Source organism: Myiozetetes cayanensis, unplaced genomic scaffold (assembly GCF_022539395.1).
Source record: "Myiozetetes cayanensis isolate MyiCay16 unplaced genomic scaffold, myiCay2020 scf4, whole genome shotgun sequence".
Classification (NCBI taxonomy): domain Eukaryota; kingdom Metazoa; phylum Chordata; class Aves; order Passeriformes; family Tyrannidae; genus Myiozetetes; species Myiozetetes cayanensis.
The window spans coordinates 61,818,481-61,835,347 of record NW_026087631.1 but is presented as its reverse complement, the minus strand read 5'-3'; the positions used below and the strand labels follow the sequence as shown (position 1 = coordinate 61,835,347).

General features: G+C 39.2%; 1 protein-coding gene across 2 annotated transcripts in view; it reads left to right on the top strand.

Annotated features, from left to right (window-relative positions):
• Positions 1 to 16,867, top strand: part of RAI14 (retinoic acid induced 14) — an 87,833-nt gene that overhangs the window by 32,435 nt on the left and 38,531 nt on the right. For both annotated transcript variants that reach the window (XM_050329231.1, XM_050329232.1), the window contains exon 3: positions 16,066 to 16,196. In XM_050329231.1, the coding sequence (XP_050185188.1) occupies positions 16,066 to 16,196 (131 nt within the window). The remainder of the gene's footprint in view (positions 1 to 16,065; positions 16,197 to 16,867) is intronic.

Sequence of the window (16,867 nt, the reverse complement as noted above, 5' to 3'; positions counted from 1 at the left end):
TTATTTTTATTGCCTTTTTATTATGTGTCCCAGTCTCATGCAAACAGCATATGGTCATAAACAACATGGTATGTTATTTTGGACTTTACATTGAAATTCTATCGTTTCTGTTTGCAAAAAGTGACATCTCTTAAAATAGCAGTGGCATGACTGGCTACAGTGCTTGTGGTAACTCAGAGCATGTATAGTGTGTCAGGATGTATGGAGTGTGTTGATAAAGCTCAGTTAGACTGGCTGTCATCCACTTTCCACTTCAGTTTTCCTGTTTGACATTAAATGTTTGGAAAACTTTTTGCATAGGCATAGAAATAAAAGAATGACGCATGCTACAATAAAACAAAGCTAAGGAAGTGGCTAGCTACCCATGAAGCTCAATATTAATCTAAAACTTCTAATTTATTTCCAAATAGTGTAATATTCTCAAAATGTTTCTCACTTGCCAAAATGTTTTCTGTCTTCATTAAAAAGCAAAGCAAAGCAAAACAGAAAGACACCCCACCAAAATAAAACAAAATCCCGAAGCAAAACTGAATTGGAGTGGTGGATTCCTCCTTCCCCTCATTTATACCTGATGTTGATTATTTCTTTGAATTTCCAATGTGAACAGCTAGTGCATAAAAGCTCTTTTTAATATGCCATGGAGACTTCAGGTAACCTCCCAGCAGTCGTGAAGCCTTGGCCCAGGGATTGATGTCTTGTACAGTCAAGAGCATTTACCTAAAAGAAAGTGGCACTGGAGATGGCCAGCCTGCAGTGAGCATAACAGCCCAGTTTTTACAAGGGAGAGCATAATAAAATCAGTTCAGTGGCTGGGCAGGCATTCAGCAAGCAGCCTGAGGCGATGTGTTGTGTCAGGGACTGAGTACAAAGCCTTGGACAGCTGCAGCACAGAGGTTTAATTTATAGTGACATTGCAGAGTGTGTGCCAAAACTTTCCTCATTCCTAAGGAAACACTTTCCAGCGCCTAATCGTTCAGCTTTGTAAAGTTCTTTAGAGATGCTGAAGAGCATTTTGAGCTTTTTTTTCTCAAGCAGATAGCAATGTTCTGTGGTGAGATTATGGAGGAATTGTCTGTTCACACTTCACTGTAATTTCTATAGTCACTAGAGTAATATTACTCCCAGATTTTGCTAATAGCAGTATCTTCACTGTAACCTTTTCTGGAAAAGTAACGTGAGGTTGATTTCTTAGTTAACCTCTTCCCATTCAAAAAACATACCAGGCCAAAATCTTTAAAATTTGATTTCTCCGAAATAATTGCTGGGCTGTTGGGAAATACTATGTGAAGCTTTCTGAATAGAAGTCCTTGATTTTCTTTTTTTCCCTCTGTGCAGTGAAGATTTTTAGAAAAATAAAACTAAACTGAAATGTGGTAATTGGTAATTCAACAGTTTAAAAAATATTCTTTTCCTAGCGTGAGGGCCAAGTTCTTGAAAGCTTCCTTTTCAAACCCATATTTAGCTACATAAACAAGATATTTAGTTTTCAAAATGGCTGGTTCAACAAATAGTTCAATATTTCTATAGTGGGATGTGCATGGCATAAAATATACTTAATGTAAGAGATGATAGTCCTCTGAAGTTGCATCCTTTTATAGTAAAGATGAGTCCTCAGCTGCTGCCAGAATGACTGTTATATCCATCCTTAGGTTTTTAGTTAAACCTTAAATTAAAGTGTGGCTGTAGCCTCTCCTTGGTTTAGACTTCACCCCTTGACTCAAGTTACCATTAAAAGCCCTTGCCAGAAGATTACAGAAATTAGTGGCTGGGGCATGAGAAGACCATACAATTGAAAGTAATACAGCTTTCTACATGAGTGGTTAAGGCAGCGTAGCCAAATCTTGTGGCTTTAAACCATTTTTTTTCTGCCGTCATCTAAAAAATATTGGGCCGGTGGCACAGAGCTGATCTGTTGAATTCAAGATTACTGCCTCACTTTTCTCCATTGTCTTTGGATACTGGAGAAACAGTGGAGAGATTGGTTTGGACCTGTAGTGTACAGGTTGCTTGAGAACAGGAGTTCCATTCTTAGGACTGGGCTAGTTGGTGAGGTGGAGATGAATAGTAACAATTCTGGTTTTTTTAAACCACCTACAATAAAAAGTGGAGGTTTTTTATAGAACTGTTAGACATTACGTGCTTGATTAAGGCATCTGTGCATACCTTTTTAATGGCACCATGAATGTAATAAGGACCAGAGTGATAACAATGTGTGGAACAGTTGCAATTAATTCCAGGAGATTATGTGAAATATTTGAATAACTGGGGTATTGATTCTTTTGCACATATTTGGGTGTTTAATGAATTGGAGAGTCTGTTCTCTGTTACAGTTGATGACACCGATTTCCTTCCAGCAGTTTTCCTTTTCATTCAATCTTTACATTTTTTGCCATTTAGTGATGTGTATTCTTAACTGATATGTATTCTTTTCTCTTTCCCAGATATTTTAAAACATAAGCTTCTTTCAGTTTCCGAATAGTCCTCTAAGCTCTTTCTTTTTTTTTTTTTTTTTGAGAAGGTTCATGTTAATAAGTGTGAAGTAGTAATAAACCACAGGTTGCTTTCAAAGTTTATAAAAGCAAACTTCTTTAAAGCTGTGTGGCTGCAGGAAGGTGTAACAACTTGTTCATTTTACCTATTTAGCTGAGCAGTCTTTGTAATAATAATGGTTGATGCATTAATATAGATTTTAAAGCAATACCCATTTCTTTTCCAAGAGAAAGCTTAGGAATATTTATCTTGGAGTCTTCTAGAAAACCCTGCTTATTTGTGTAATACCTTTTTAAAACAGCTAGCCAGATGGATCCAGGGAATGCTCGTGCATGTCACATATGTCTAACGCCTTTTCTTCTCCTGGGACCAAACTGAATTACATCATATTTTATGATTACAAGACAGAATTTTGGTGGAACTTGGCCATATGGTTGAGTCATCTGTTCTCTTCAGTTTTTGAAGGATTATACTAGCATCTTCAAAAGACTGTTAAATTTACTAGCTTTTTTAACCCATAAAATTTGGAAGCCTTCTGCTGTCTCTGGCAATGAAAACTATCCCATTTCTGCTTATTATTTATATAATCCTTTGCAGTTATTAACTGAATCTGTTAAAGATGCTGTTACAGGATGCAAAGAAAAAGGTGCTTGTGTGTTATTCTGAGTTTCTTATCTCATGAGATTAAAGGGAACCCCTAAGATGTGTGACGTGGACTCCTAAAAGAAACCAAAAAAACCCCCAACAAACACATACTCTTTGCATTTCTGTCGTGACTCACAAAGCTCTTAGGTGTTATCTCTTCTCCCTTGAAGACTTAAAATCTGTTACAAGTCCTTGCTCTCCCTCTGCTGCTCCACCCTTTCACATGAATTATTGAAAAGTATGTTTTCAAAAATGTGAGAATTACCTCGCCACTTACTTGCCATTCGCTCCTGGAACCAAGTCTGAATTCATCAGTTACTCATTCATAGCCGCTGCACTAAATGCACTCCACAGAATCCAATATGGCCTTGGTGTGCAGTCTCAGTCTTTGAAATGTATTTAGAGTAAACTGATTGTGATGGGGAGCATGACTATGGATATTGGTCTGGTCACCTGTAAGTATCAAGGGGGAAACATTTTCTAAGATCTGTATTACTACTAGGCATTTCTCTCTCATGCCAGCCCCTCTGTGACCTGTGACAAAGAGGCTATGGTTGTAACAGGGATGTTTTTGATGATGGGAAAGGAACTGATAGCACAGCCAACCTGCTTACATTTCCTGAAGTTGTGTGCTCTGTCTCCAAAGAGACTCAGGACACTGTACTATCCTTCAGGATTTTATGCTCTGTGCATCTTTTCATTATAGATTTTTCATCTGCAGTGGCTTTATACTGGGAAGGTGAAAATCTCTGGGTTGCTGAGCTGCTGAGCTCCATTATTATAGAAAATGGATGTGGATCTTGTGAAGGAACCAAAATACAAGCCAGGCAACCTGCAGTAGGGATCCTTGGTGTAGCAGCAACAGTATTCCTTATAGAAAAGGAATCAAGACTACAACATACAAACCAGTAACAGCTCTTGTCTTGAGTAGAGTAACTTGTAATAGAATATAAGAGTAACTTGATGATTGTGACATGCAAATAGAGTCTACCCTAGAACTAATTAATAGCAGCCAAGTGAATCTTTAATTAAAACAAAAAGCAGATGTCTGTCTGTGCCTCTTGTGAATTACTCTAGCTCATCTGGTAGGGGGCAGGATATCCAAATTAGCAAAAAGCACTGTAGTGAGAGCACTGAGTGCTCTAGTAAATCACACATTATTGATGAGAATGTTCAGATGAGAACAGGAAGGTTGTTGATGTGCAGATTGGTCCGTTAGTACTGAGCTGGGGTCATTGTGCCAGGCAGCTGATATTGCTGATCATCAGGCAAAAGATGATCATTAAACACCCAGCATTGGCTTGGGGCAGCCAAAACTGAGCTTCCATGGGCAACCTGGAGGAAGGCGTGCAAGCTGTGGCTCTGATCAGATGAAAGGGAAGCCTACCTATGCCTGCTGAACAGAAAATCTGTGTATGTCATTATTCATCCCTTAGAGAGGTGGAACTCCTTTAGATGAGGCCTAAGGGAAGGAACCAGGGGGAGTGCCTGCTTGCTCTTTCTCTCCTTCCGCTAAAGGTCTGCCGTGTATGGGCACTTGGTGTTCTCCATACAGAGAGTCTGACCCATAAAAGAACTTGTCTGATTCTCAGTGCACGTGATGTGGAGATTAAACAACGTGGGAAGATGTGGTGGTGTGAAATCTCACATGCTCTTTGCTGGCGGTTGAAGTAGATTGTATTTTCATGCTAAACAATTGCTTACTTTTCCCTATGACTCTTGAAGTTATCCTTCATTGCAGTCATGGAAGTAAAAGCAGCTAAGCTTAACTTGCTGCTTTAATATTTGATTTTGGAGACTGACAAATATTAGATCTAGAGGTCAATCCACAGCACAAACTTCTGTCAGTGGCCTCATGAAGATCAGACAGATAGTGAAACTTTTTTGCCTTCCTTTATAGTCATGAAGTACTTTTAGAGATTGAGTTGAGTCCTTGAAGACTCCAAACAAAATAATTTCTTGGAATAGGGATTTGTCTCTATGTATGCACTGTGTTTTGTTTGGCTTTGACATGGGTTTCAGAATAGAAGGCTATAATCCTGTAACAGTGGTTATGTCCTTTACAAGAATGACAAAATCTACTATAAATAGATTGTTTTTCTACTCTGAATAGTTTTGAGATGTTAATACATATTTTGTTATGAATTTGGAGATTGTATTGCTTCCTACAATGGCATTTTAGTAGATATAAAAATATTGTAAAGTGTTTTTAAGAACAACACAGATCTTTTCTGGCACTTGTGGAGTATATTAAGGTGATGGAGTTCAGTCAAATAATCTACTTAGTCTTGCTAGTAGAGGGAAAAAGAAAGAAACAGCTTTCATTGTGAGCTGAAATATCATGTAGGTATTTATAATACAAAAACAAGGTGCCATGGTGGCTTGTACCTTATGAATACATCTTACAGGAAGAGTAATACTGATCAATTGATGTAATTCTGAACTGTGTGCAATTCTGTTTGGTGCTGAAATAATTTTTTTTTTTCCTTGTCTGCAGCCTTTCCTTGTGTCTGTATTCTCCTTTGCAGAATAATGGGGAGGAAAAATGGACAGCAGCTCTAAACTTGATGAAAACCAGTTTACTGTGCAGAAGCAGCAAGATAAGCAATGTTTTGAGAGGTTTAGCAGTAGACAGGAGGCAAGATGGAGCTATGGGTCTAACCTACCAGTACTAGTAGATGAGGTAATGTTGCAGTTGAGTGGGTTCCAACATGATGGATGTCCACCTGACCATTCAAAAGATTCTTTGAGTACCTGCATTCTCTCACTAAATTTACTGGTCAAAAGAAACTGGCAGGCACTACTAAAAATCTGCACAAACACAGTCAGCTTAGATGCTCACACCAAGTCATAGAACCATAGATTATGGTGAATTGGAGGGGACCCATCAGGATCATTGAGTCCAAGTTCTGGTTCTGCACAGAAGACCGCAAGAATCCCACCAGGTGCCTGAGGGCATTGTCCAAATGCTTCTTGAACTTGGACGGGCTTGGTGCTGTGACCACTTTCCTGGGGAGCCAGTTCCAGTGCTCAGTCACCCTTTGAATGAAAGACCTTTTCTTGATATCCAACCAAAATCTCCTCCAACTCAGCTTCATGCCATTCCCTCGAGTCCTGTCACTGGTCCTGAGTGAAGAGATCAGTGGCTGCCCCTCTACTTCCCTTTTGCGTCTCCTCATGAGGAGCTGGAGACTTTGTTTGCATAGTTGGCATTGCCCCTCTATCTTACAGCCTGCTTACCACTTCCATACTTGCCAGATATAAGGTCATGCCAGATTTTCCAGTTATCCAATAGCCAATATATGGCCAATATCACTTTGAAGCTCATGATTTTCTCTTTTTCCCAACTGACCGTGAAGCAGTTGTGGAGCAGAAACACCAAAAACTTGACAGACTTTATGTGAGTTGTTATTTGACCTTGGTAACTAAATTTGACCTAACTAAATTCTGTTGATTAAATAGTTCTTCGGTCTTAAAACTAGAAATTAGAAGCAGTTTTTTCTATGGGTGTCCTGCTGATGATCAGTTTCTTGTTTATATATATTTTTAAGTGTAAGGAGAACCTGAGGACTGGTGGTACTTGGATAATCATTTGAGAAGTGTGAGCGGCTTAAGTTTATGTTTTGACACCACACCAACTTTTTTGAAGGGAAAACCTTCCATGTGTCCAGCAGTAAATGGTAGTTTATCAGATGTATTTTAGTTTTAGTGACAACTACTGAGTAACTTCAAGACAACAACAGTCATCTGAGTTCACTGTAGCTCAAATCTTTAGAACTTTGAGAAAAGGCGGAACAATGGGAGATGGTCACTTCAAACAGGATTGATATAACTTTTTTCATTTTAAAAAGTCCCTTGTGTTTTTTCCTGTGCTAAAAAAAACATTGTTTCATTTATACAAATATACACAATTAATTTTTGGCCTTACTTTGTTCTGCCTTAGAGTGATTGGTTACATGTGGTGTGGTGACTGCTACATCCTTTGCTATCTGAAAATAGAGATAAATCTCCAGTTGCTGTATTGCTGATGTGTGAGATTATAAACAATGGACAGTAGCTGGATTTATTGCCAGTGCTCTGGCTGTATTTTACTAATGATTTGGACGTACTTTTTCTTGTTTTGTTCTAATACCTTGCATGTTGTGAGCTTTTTGCTTATCACTTTTCCACTAGAATGAAAGTGGTTATGTTGACATATTAGTAATTGCTTAAAAGAAATTACTTTGTAATTTAATTACTGATGTACCTATATCTAGTGTTAGCAGGAAATGCCACTGTTCCTCAAATGCAAAGGTGGATTTATCTTGTCAAAGGCTTAAAAGTAGTATGTAAAGGAAAAAAAACATTGTGGTCTCTATTGTAAAGTAAAATGAACAGTGTATGTAAGTGTGCCTCCCAACCCACACAAAAATGCACCAAATGAACACACTAGATGTGGGCCAAGTGTATTCCTTGGTCTAGGTGGACCATGTCACACTCTCTTGGTCTCCCTTGCTGACTTTTAGTCTCAGGCTCTTCACCTACTTACTCTAACAGAAATGAAGTCTTACAGTTGGGTTACAAAGAGACTGCTTACTAATGCTTTAACTGTGCATACACCCTTTGCCGACCTTATGGCTCCTCTTCATTCAAAGCTTGACTGAAACGGTGAAACCAAACATAGATTTAAAAACAAAACAAAACCAAAAAAAACCCACAAAACCCCCCCAACAGCCAAACAACAAATCAAATAAAAGGCAAACAAACAAAACCACCCATAAACCCCAACCAAAACAGACAAAACCCTCAAGAAACTTACGAAAAACACAAATATTTCAGCAAAACAGCAAAATTCTTAAATGCCTTTCTTTCCATTTTCACTTCCCTCTTGAGCGTTCTTGGAACACAGCTCACAACCTGCTGCAAATTCCAGTTATCATTTACACAAAGTCCACACTAATTTTTTCTGCAACTCCCTTCCTCCCCCACGCCCCCCACCCTCCAGACTTGCAGTCTCAGATGACCGTTTTAGTCAGGTCATCCTTCCCCTTCTCTCAGTGAAAGACCCTTTCATTTCACAGCTTGTGGTCCCCTTCTGCCAGGAAAGTTTCCGGGCAGCCTCACTGGCTGATAGAAGTGCCCTGCTGAGTGACTTGCTGTTCAGATGCATTATTCTGGGGTTCAGCATGAAAAAATTATTTGCTTGGATAATAATCACTTCTTTATCTACAGAAGCTACTCAGTGAATGGGTGATTATCAAGGTTTACTGACAATCTGCCGTTAAGTCTTTTGTTACCATTCCTTATTCATTCACTCCGCCTGCTTCCTTCCTTCCCCGTGGTGCTTTCTATCCCCGATTCAAATGGAATTTATGGTCTGACACAAATACAGCCTCCAACGTCAAACAGACCTCATGCACTTTTGCATGTCCAGTTACCCCAACTAGGCACCATAGCTCAAGAAGCAAAAGGAGAGCAGTGGATTAACACTTCTGTTTGTAGAATGCGCACATGTTCCTTGCGTTGCTGCTGTTTTCTCCACCTTTAAAGAATTGCATGTGTGATCTGGTGAGCCGTGAATGTATTGTTGCATGTGTAAATATAATTAGTATTATTAGCCGTCAGTCACTGTTTCCCAGTCAAGACAGGGAACGTGGATGGCCAAGTGAAGCTGGAAAAGACCAGTTCTGTTGTAGCAATTAGTGACATTTAGATAATATCACTATGAATTATTTTCAAAGCTATTGTCACGCTTTGCTTTTTTGACAACTTAATTAGAGGTCAAGACCTTACTTGTGGTGAAGTTAATGAACTCCTGGCATCTTTTGGCATGGCCTTCAGGGTGCTGCCTCAGTCGAGTGTGATGCAACAGAGGTCAGGTGGCAGTGCCATTGTGCTATATATGCACCGTGGGCAGACTTGGAAAGTTATAGCAAAGAGCTGGAGCCACAGCAATTGAAAGCAGCCTGGGAGGCAACTGCTTCTGGCATCTGCTAAGCTCTGAATGTCCTGGGAGATGCTCCTACCGACTGGAATAAGCTGTTGCTGATAAGGTCAACAACATCCTGTCCCTCTCCAAGGGAATTTTACACTCTTGCTACTGGCAAACACAATCTACAAATTGCAGATGGGAGGGCAGGGAAAGGTGTAGGCTACTTACCTGTGTACCACTGACTCCTAGATTTGTGTTGTCAGATAAGCCATTTTTTTTTTTAGAAAAACCATCATCTGTTGTTTTAACTTCGAGGGATGTTTTGTTTAGTGAATGCATTCAGTACAATAGCATTGTTCTTGTTTTTAAGACTCTCCTGGGAAGTCCAGCACATGTGGACTTTTGTGGATGACCTTGTGATGCAGTAGTGTTTAGTGTCTTTGCCATGCAATTGTTCGTGACGCCAGTCTTTAAGTATTCCTTTCCTTTTCAGACAGTGAGTTGCTGAGTTTGAAATTATCAGGAATTTCAATTTGCTACTCAGCTTCCCTGCAGTTCTGATTTCAGTGGAGATAACATAACTGTCTCCAGTAGGTTTGCAACAATACAAGGTCACTTAAATCATCTCCTGTAGGCTGCATGCCAAAGATAAAGAAACAGAGTTGTTGCCAGTTGTTAATGTTTGCTCAGGTATTTGCTCATGGAAAACGCTGTACAAGTGCTAAATACAACTGCCACCTCTTATTGCACGTTATTTCTTGCATGACATGTGCTGATTAATCTCAGCCAACTGAGGCTTAATATCCCGATGTGGTGGTGATGAAAAAAGAATAGGTACCTTTTTCAAACATATTTTTTAATTCGTGAGCTTCTTTTCTGGACAGGAAAAAGTGTCACTTTGTGATAGAAAAAATTATATGTAATACAGGGAATGCAAGCTTTAATTGTACAAGAAAATAGGTTTTAATAGGAAGGTTTCTCTTTGGACTCAAATCTGTAAACATGCTACATGTGATCCAAATGAGGAAGGATTTTTGCTGGACACTTTCAGCCCCAGGATAACTATTAGCATCTTGCAGTCATAGAATTATCTCTGGGTTTGCAGAGGAAATGAATTGTGCATAGAGGAAGCTTTCAGGAGACACGGGGTCGACAATTGCCAGTACAATTGGTGTTGGTAACTGCTGCTGAAGTGTGTCTGAGGGAGCCGTGGTTTAGAGGGGTCAGTCTGTCCTAGCGTGATCACTGAAGGTGTTGTGAGCACTCTGCAGTGCCTTGAGTGTTGGGCTGGTTTTAATCACTGATTACGAATTGATGGTGTAGATCAAGTCAATCAGCCTCACTGCACTGACATAGACCACACAGTGCCCTGTGCAGGTGAGGCTTTCCATCCTAAGCATGGCTGGCTCTTCCCTGACAGCTTTTTTTCTCGTGTCCCTGAGTGTTTAAATATGGAAACCACTGAACTGTTACCAGAGAGATGCTTCTGAGTGAGGCCATACCGTACAGTTTTTTATCTAAAAAATTAAAATCAAGAAGCATTCTTGAAAGGGATGTTAAATGCCACCTGATGTTTGGATTTTAGGCTACCATCCTTTCAGCTGTCTGTGTGGTATGTTAGGATTTATTAGGGGTGATATCTAATCCCCTGCACATTAATAGGAAAATATTGACTGTTTTTAGGCATGACTGAAAAATGCCTGTTTTATCCAAAACCTTGCACTTCTTGATCTTTGATTGGTTTTACTTTTTCTCCGCATATGTAATGCCCATTATTGCTGCCTATACTGAACAATATACACATATTTTAAAAAAACCCAACCAAACAACAAGTTAACTCTTCTCCCTTCCCCCAACCTGAAGAAGTACTGAGTGGAGCACTGGTTCTGGTCTGTGAAGCTGAAATATGTGTTTCATCAGTTGAGTTTTGCATGTGTTCACAAGCCATTGTTATTGAAAAATGTTGATTGTTTGAAGGAAGGCTGTTGATAACTGCTTGGCATGTGGCCTACAGAACTAGGTGTGTGTGGGGGGGGTAGGGATGGAGGCAGTCTTTTCCAGGATCAAATTCTTCCAAATTTATTACACGTGTATATTTATCTTTACGCTGAGATGCTCAGGGTTTTTTTCACTTGCATGCTACAGGTATAGCACCATGTGTCATGCCAAATACTCAGTTGACTAACTTGCTATTTGCAGCTCCCAAACAAAACAAGGAAACCCAAACAAAACAAAAAACAAGCTAAAACCAAAGAATCCCCAGTTTTATTGCTAATGAAAGTAGTACCTGCTTAGCTTCTCGACCCTGATGTCTCTGTTGCTCTTGTGCTGTATTAAACATTTTCCTGAAGATCATACTGCTACTCTGCGTTAATCTTAATTTTGAAGTGCTCTGTGAGGGTTTGCTCAGAAGGTTACATGTGAGGGCATCTCTGACATAAAAGAAAACACTCTTTTATTACCCTTTATTACTTGACAGAGTGGTAGCAACAGAACTGAAACTTCCCAAGGGCTGTTTGGTGGTCAGTGCCATGCAATGCTCTTGGGTGAGATCTGAAAGCAAAGGAGTGAGAAGGCTTGTGACAGAGGGGACAGGATGTGGCACACAGCTGAAGAAGGGGATTTACAGAAATATTTGGGCGGCTTGGACAAGTGGAATGGGATGGTTTGTGAGGCTGCAGTGGAGGAAGCTTGATAGAGTAGGTTTATGAAGTTAAGATCTCCACCTTAAATGGCCACCCTGTACTCTCTGCAGAGAGCATCTCCCATGTGTATGTTCTGCAGGAGAAACAAATGCTATGCTGCATGATAGATATCCGCTCAAGGTGGGTTTTACACTGAACAATAAACCATAACTGGGAGTACCCATGTTTTGCATCATCCCAGCAGAAGTTACCTCCCATGTCTTTGGTGTATACTTAATGATGTGTGGCTTGTGGGGTCAAGACCAGGCTAATATTGCAAGAGATTCAGAAAATGTGTGTAATGCAACAATCAGTCACTCCCTCTGTTCAGAAATACGTGTTTTCTGATCTGCTCTGGGCAGCAGTGCCTGTGCAATTTTTGATTACATGAGACTGTAAGAACCCTACTGACTTAAATGCTTCTTACTTTCTTGCCAAATCCTTGGAATAGTATCTTTCTGGGTGTCATATGTATTCTCTTTCCTTCTAGATTTTGCTTCCCCTAGGGAACATGGACAGTAGGGCTACAATTCCCTTTTGAAATGAGTGTTTTTGAGAATGTATTACATGCCATTTATTGTATTAGCTGTGCCTTTAACTTTTGGAATGCATTGTACAATGCTGGTATTTTGAGCACAGTGGGGAATTTAAAAACAGTTTGATCCTATCAGAGGAATACTTAACAACAGTTCAGATGCCTGCATACTTTCCTCCTTTGTGGACAGATTTACCCTTAATTTCATTTTGAAAATAAAATGAGGTCTTTAATTGGTTTATATAACTTGTATAAAATTGACTTTTTTTCCTACAATAATAACATGTGTTTGATGCCCTAAAATGGAATTTATTGCTTTAATGAGAAGATGCGTAACTTCATATAAGTAATAGAGCGTGGTGGCTTTTAAGCATCTTATGTAGAACACAGCTATTTCAGTTATAAATAAGCATAACTCTGCTGTGCAGCGATGAAGAGGAATTGCGTGTATCCTTTTGTTTTCCAGGAGCAAAACAAAGTTGCAGGTACAGTAATGTTAAAGATGTTCAACATGCAATTGCAAGAACTAATGTAAGCGGATTTGGGTATGTGACAGTCTCTAAAATTATTCATTCCTTTAACAGCTCTGAGTCACAGTGCTTAGAAGAAGAGACATTAATTAGATATAGAATTGAAAACAGGGATCTAAAATGACTTCCAAATACAGATCTTCTAACTTAACCATCAACCTCTACCACTTTCCTCCAAGCAGGAAAAAGAATTAATTATCCAGCTGTGTGTGAAAATTAAAAGAGATGTACACTGGTAGCTTTTCCTTGACACTGAGATGAATCTGATAGTACTGTTTTCTGAGTTCCTGTGAGAGAATGCATTAATTAATGTCCTGTCCAAATTTGGTTCTGTTTTAATTCCTAAGTGTGAGAGAATCTTTTTATCTGTACAGATAAGTACACAGAAGCTTTTTAAATGAGGCATCATTAAGTCTTTCTTTAATTGTGTTTGTGTGTATTTACTTTTTTTTGCCAAAAGAATATGGTTGAAAACTATAATAAAGATGAATTAAAACCTATGTACTTGTAAGAGAGTGATTCCATATGTGATAAAATGTTTTAGTGTGAGCACGAACATGGCATCGTTCTGCAACATCAGAATCACTTTGAGAATACTCCAGGCTTCCCCATTCAGTATTTGTGTATCTCCTAGGTGCAGCTTCCATACTACTGAGGGGTAATTTGGGACCCAGCTGTGTTGGTTTCTCTTGGGTCTGGGACGTTAGTGTAATTATAGATGGATATAATTACCACGGCAGGTTCTCAAAGGGGAAATTGACACTATCTCAGATACTTCTTAAACTTGGCAGTCGGTATTAGTGTGCTTAGTTGCTTATACCAGAATACTGGATATTGGATTATATGTCAATAATGTTTCAATTTAATATCTGAGTATTGAAGGAGAATTCATGAAACTTCTTCCTGACGAGGTGGCCATTTTTGTACTTAAAAGCTGAACATTCTTCTGAAAGCTGTTCTGCCAAGCATTTTCAGCAGGCCTTTATCTTAACATTTTCCTGCAGTTTATTCTGATTCATGTTTCAGAAGTAAACTGGTTACTTCAAGTCAGGAAGAAGTCTTAAATTAGGTGTTTCTTCTTCAGCATATGGTTTAGTATTAAATTATGTGTGTGTGGTGTGTGTGTGCTACCTGCCATCTCTGTCTGTATTTTCCAAGATATAAAACACGCACACACAAAAAAAGTTAAAAAAAAAAAGTGTAGGAGTTAGGTGCTACCAATGCTTTGCAGTCATCTTGGTGATTTGTGGATAAGGGTGATTCATTAAATAACCTATATTTAAGTGTCTTATACGACTGAATAATAAAGCCCAGAAACAGGATAAACTCCAAAGCAAAGGGTATAATATACTGTCAAATAAACAGTGTTAACTTTAAAGGATTTTATTTACAAGTAAGCTACATTTTTTTTAACATCTGCTTTTAATAATAGGCTCCCTTTAAAGCATGAAATTCCCTAAATGCAGAATAGGCATGAGTTTCATTTTAGGTGGAGCCCGCTGTTTGTCTGGCCACTCACTGCCATGGAGTCTAAATATTCCTCCAGGAAACAATTTTTTTTTGCTGATGTAATTACTGCTCTAGAGTCTACAGAAGTTTATTGCGGTGCTATAAGAATAAAGACTGTAACCTGCTTGATGTGCATTTACCCACCAGTCATACCACTGCCATAACAGACTGCAATTGTTTTGTCTGCTTGCCTCTTCCTTTGACAGAGCTGCCATTCATACTCTTGGTTCCAGGTGGTATTCTTTCAACTCCTGTCTGGTCTGTTCATCAGTCTGCACTCTCCCTAATGTTTGGGGTTTTTTTGGTTTTGGGATTTGTTTTGTTTTGGGTTTTTGTTGTTGTTTGTTTTTGGTTTTGGTTTTGGAGGTTGTTTTGTTTTGTTTTGTTTTGTTTTTAATTACTTGTAACCTGGAACGCTCTCCCTTCTGTTCTGGTTTTTCACAGTGTTCACAGCCTGTGGAGTTAGTTCATATCAGTGTGTACATCGTACACTTTTCCTCATAAGCCCAGACAGAGAAACATCAATTTTTTTATTTATCTGGAACCAAAAAATTCTGTATTGAGCATAAGGACAAAGTGTTGTGGTGCGAGGGGGTTTTGTTTGGTTTTTATTAAGTTGAATATTTCTCAAGGTGTGTATTAATATGAACTTGGTGGTTCCAGAAGTTGTGTAGAAACCAAGTGCTCATGAACAGGCAGTCATGCTGGAGATGAGCTGGCTGGTGTCAAAGAGAAAACCATACTCTGTTGAAGATAAGTCTCCTGAGGGTAGTAAGGTGCTAACACTAATTCAAACGCAGGTTTTTGGCTGCACCAGATTGCTTTTCCTGAAGACTGAACACTCATGTTTTCTAGTCTAGAGACTAGAAGGCATGAATGCAACTTTCAACTTCTTTTTATAGAACTTGTTTTGCTGTAATCACATGGCATAGAGAAAGTTAACAGTCCTCTGTTTTCTTATGGTCTTTCTAGATTCAATTTGAACATCTGGTAGGGGAAATAGGCCACGACGTCCTGAGGGTTCGGAGGAGGAGGGAGAATCATCGCTTTAGGAAGTAGTGTCCTATTCCTTATTACTCAGATGCTGAGAAGGATCAAAAGGACTTAGGGGATTAAGTTTGAAAAGATCTGAAAGTAGGATGGTTGTCCTTTCTTTCAGCAGCATTAGGGATGTGCTATCTACTTGAGTGGCTCATTTGTTTGGCAGTTTTAAGAAAAAACACAGGGGATAAGAGCTTAGTAAAGCTAGTTACTGTCTGCAAAGGGCGGTCTCTTAAGCTATTGTCCTCTACAAAGTGAGAGCTGAGAAATGCCTTAAATATGGAAAGTTTTGGCTGGAAGGGGTGGGGTCTGGATAAGATGAGGCACCTCTTTGCTTATCCGCATGATGTATGTCGTGAAGGTCCGATGGGGCCAGTACAGCTCTGAAGTAGAAACCAGGACTAGAAAAAATGAAGGAGAACTTCTAAAAAGCCAGTAAGAAAATATGGAAATTTTACCTGCACTACTCATCTAGAGACTTTCGAAATTAGAGTTCATCTTCAGTTGTTGCTCAGGCCCTGGTTTAAGCCATTAAGTCCTCGGGAACCCATGCTGCACAGCTTGCAGGTTACTTTTATGTGGCTTTCTTTGTACCATTTCTTTGGGTAGAGCTTTTGTTTAAGCTTTCCATGGTGATAAATGTGGGTAGGATCATCCAGGAGAGCCTCTACATGGTGCTGGTACTGATAATATTTCTCCCTTCTTTTTCTTTTACTCCAGACCAACGAGTGGAATAAGAACGATGATCGGCTGCTGCTGGCCGTGGAGAATGGCGATCCTGAGAAAGTGGCTTCATTGCTGGGTAAAAAGGGAGCCAGTGCCACCAAGCAAGATAGCGAGGGCAAAACTGCGTAAGTCCAACTTAAACTTGTGATATAAGCAAAAAGGGAGGGGAAAAACCCAGCACTAGATGCATATGCCACTTCTGTGAATTAAAATCTAGACACTATCCTGAAACTGGAGGTTTCTCCTTCTTCTGAAGCACATTCTGGAAAGCTCCTTTCTTTATGTGTAATTCTGCATTTAAAATGCCATTTCAAAAGCATAAACCCACTGAGGTAACTTGAAGGTTAACAATCTGCTGAGTAAATCGGGACCATTTTGGGGCAGGGCATTTCGGAATTCCATGGCATATTACATATCATGTACTCCAAAAGGTATTCATCTTTGGGGCTATTTTTTAATATGGACATTATTTTAATGAGACAGAAATTAAGATAAATTTTCATTTTAATGGGTTAGTTTGACCTGAAACTATGGTGACAGAGTTTTAAAATCCAGCAGATGCTGATGATTCATTTAACTGTTCCTGGTTTTGATTGAAGTGTGGTAATGGAAGTTTTGTGTAAACAAGATTCCTTTTGCACTGTCAATATATTTCATATATAGAATTTTCATCTTCTGTTCTTCTTGTTCTCCTGTGAACATTTTGAATTGTGGAAGATAAAAGATTCCACTAAGAAAATTATAGCTAAGAGAATGCTGTCCTCAAACTTTCTTCCAAATGGCATAGAAAGATGAC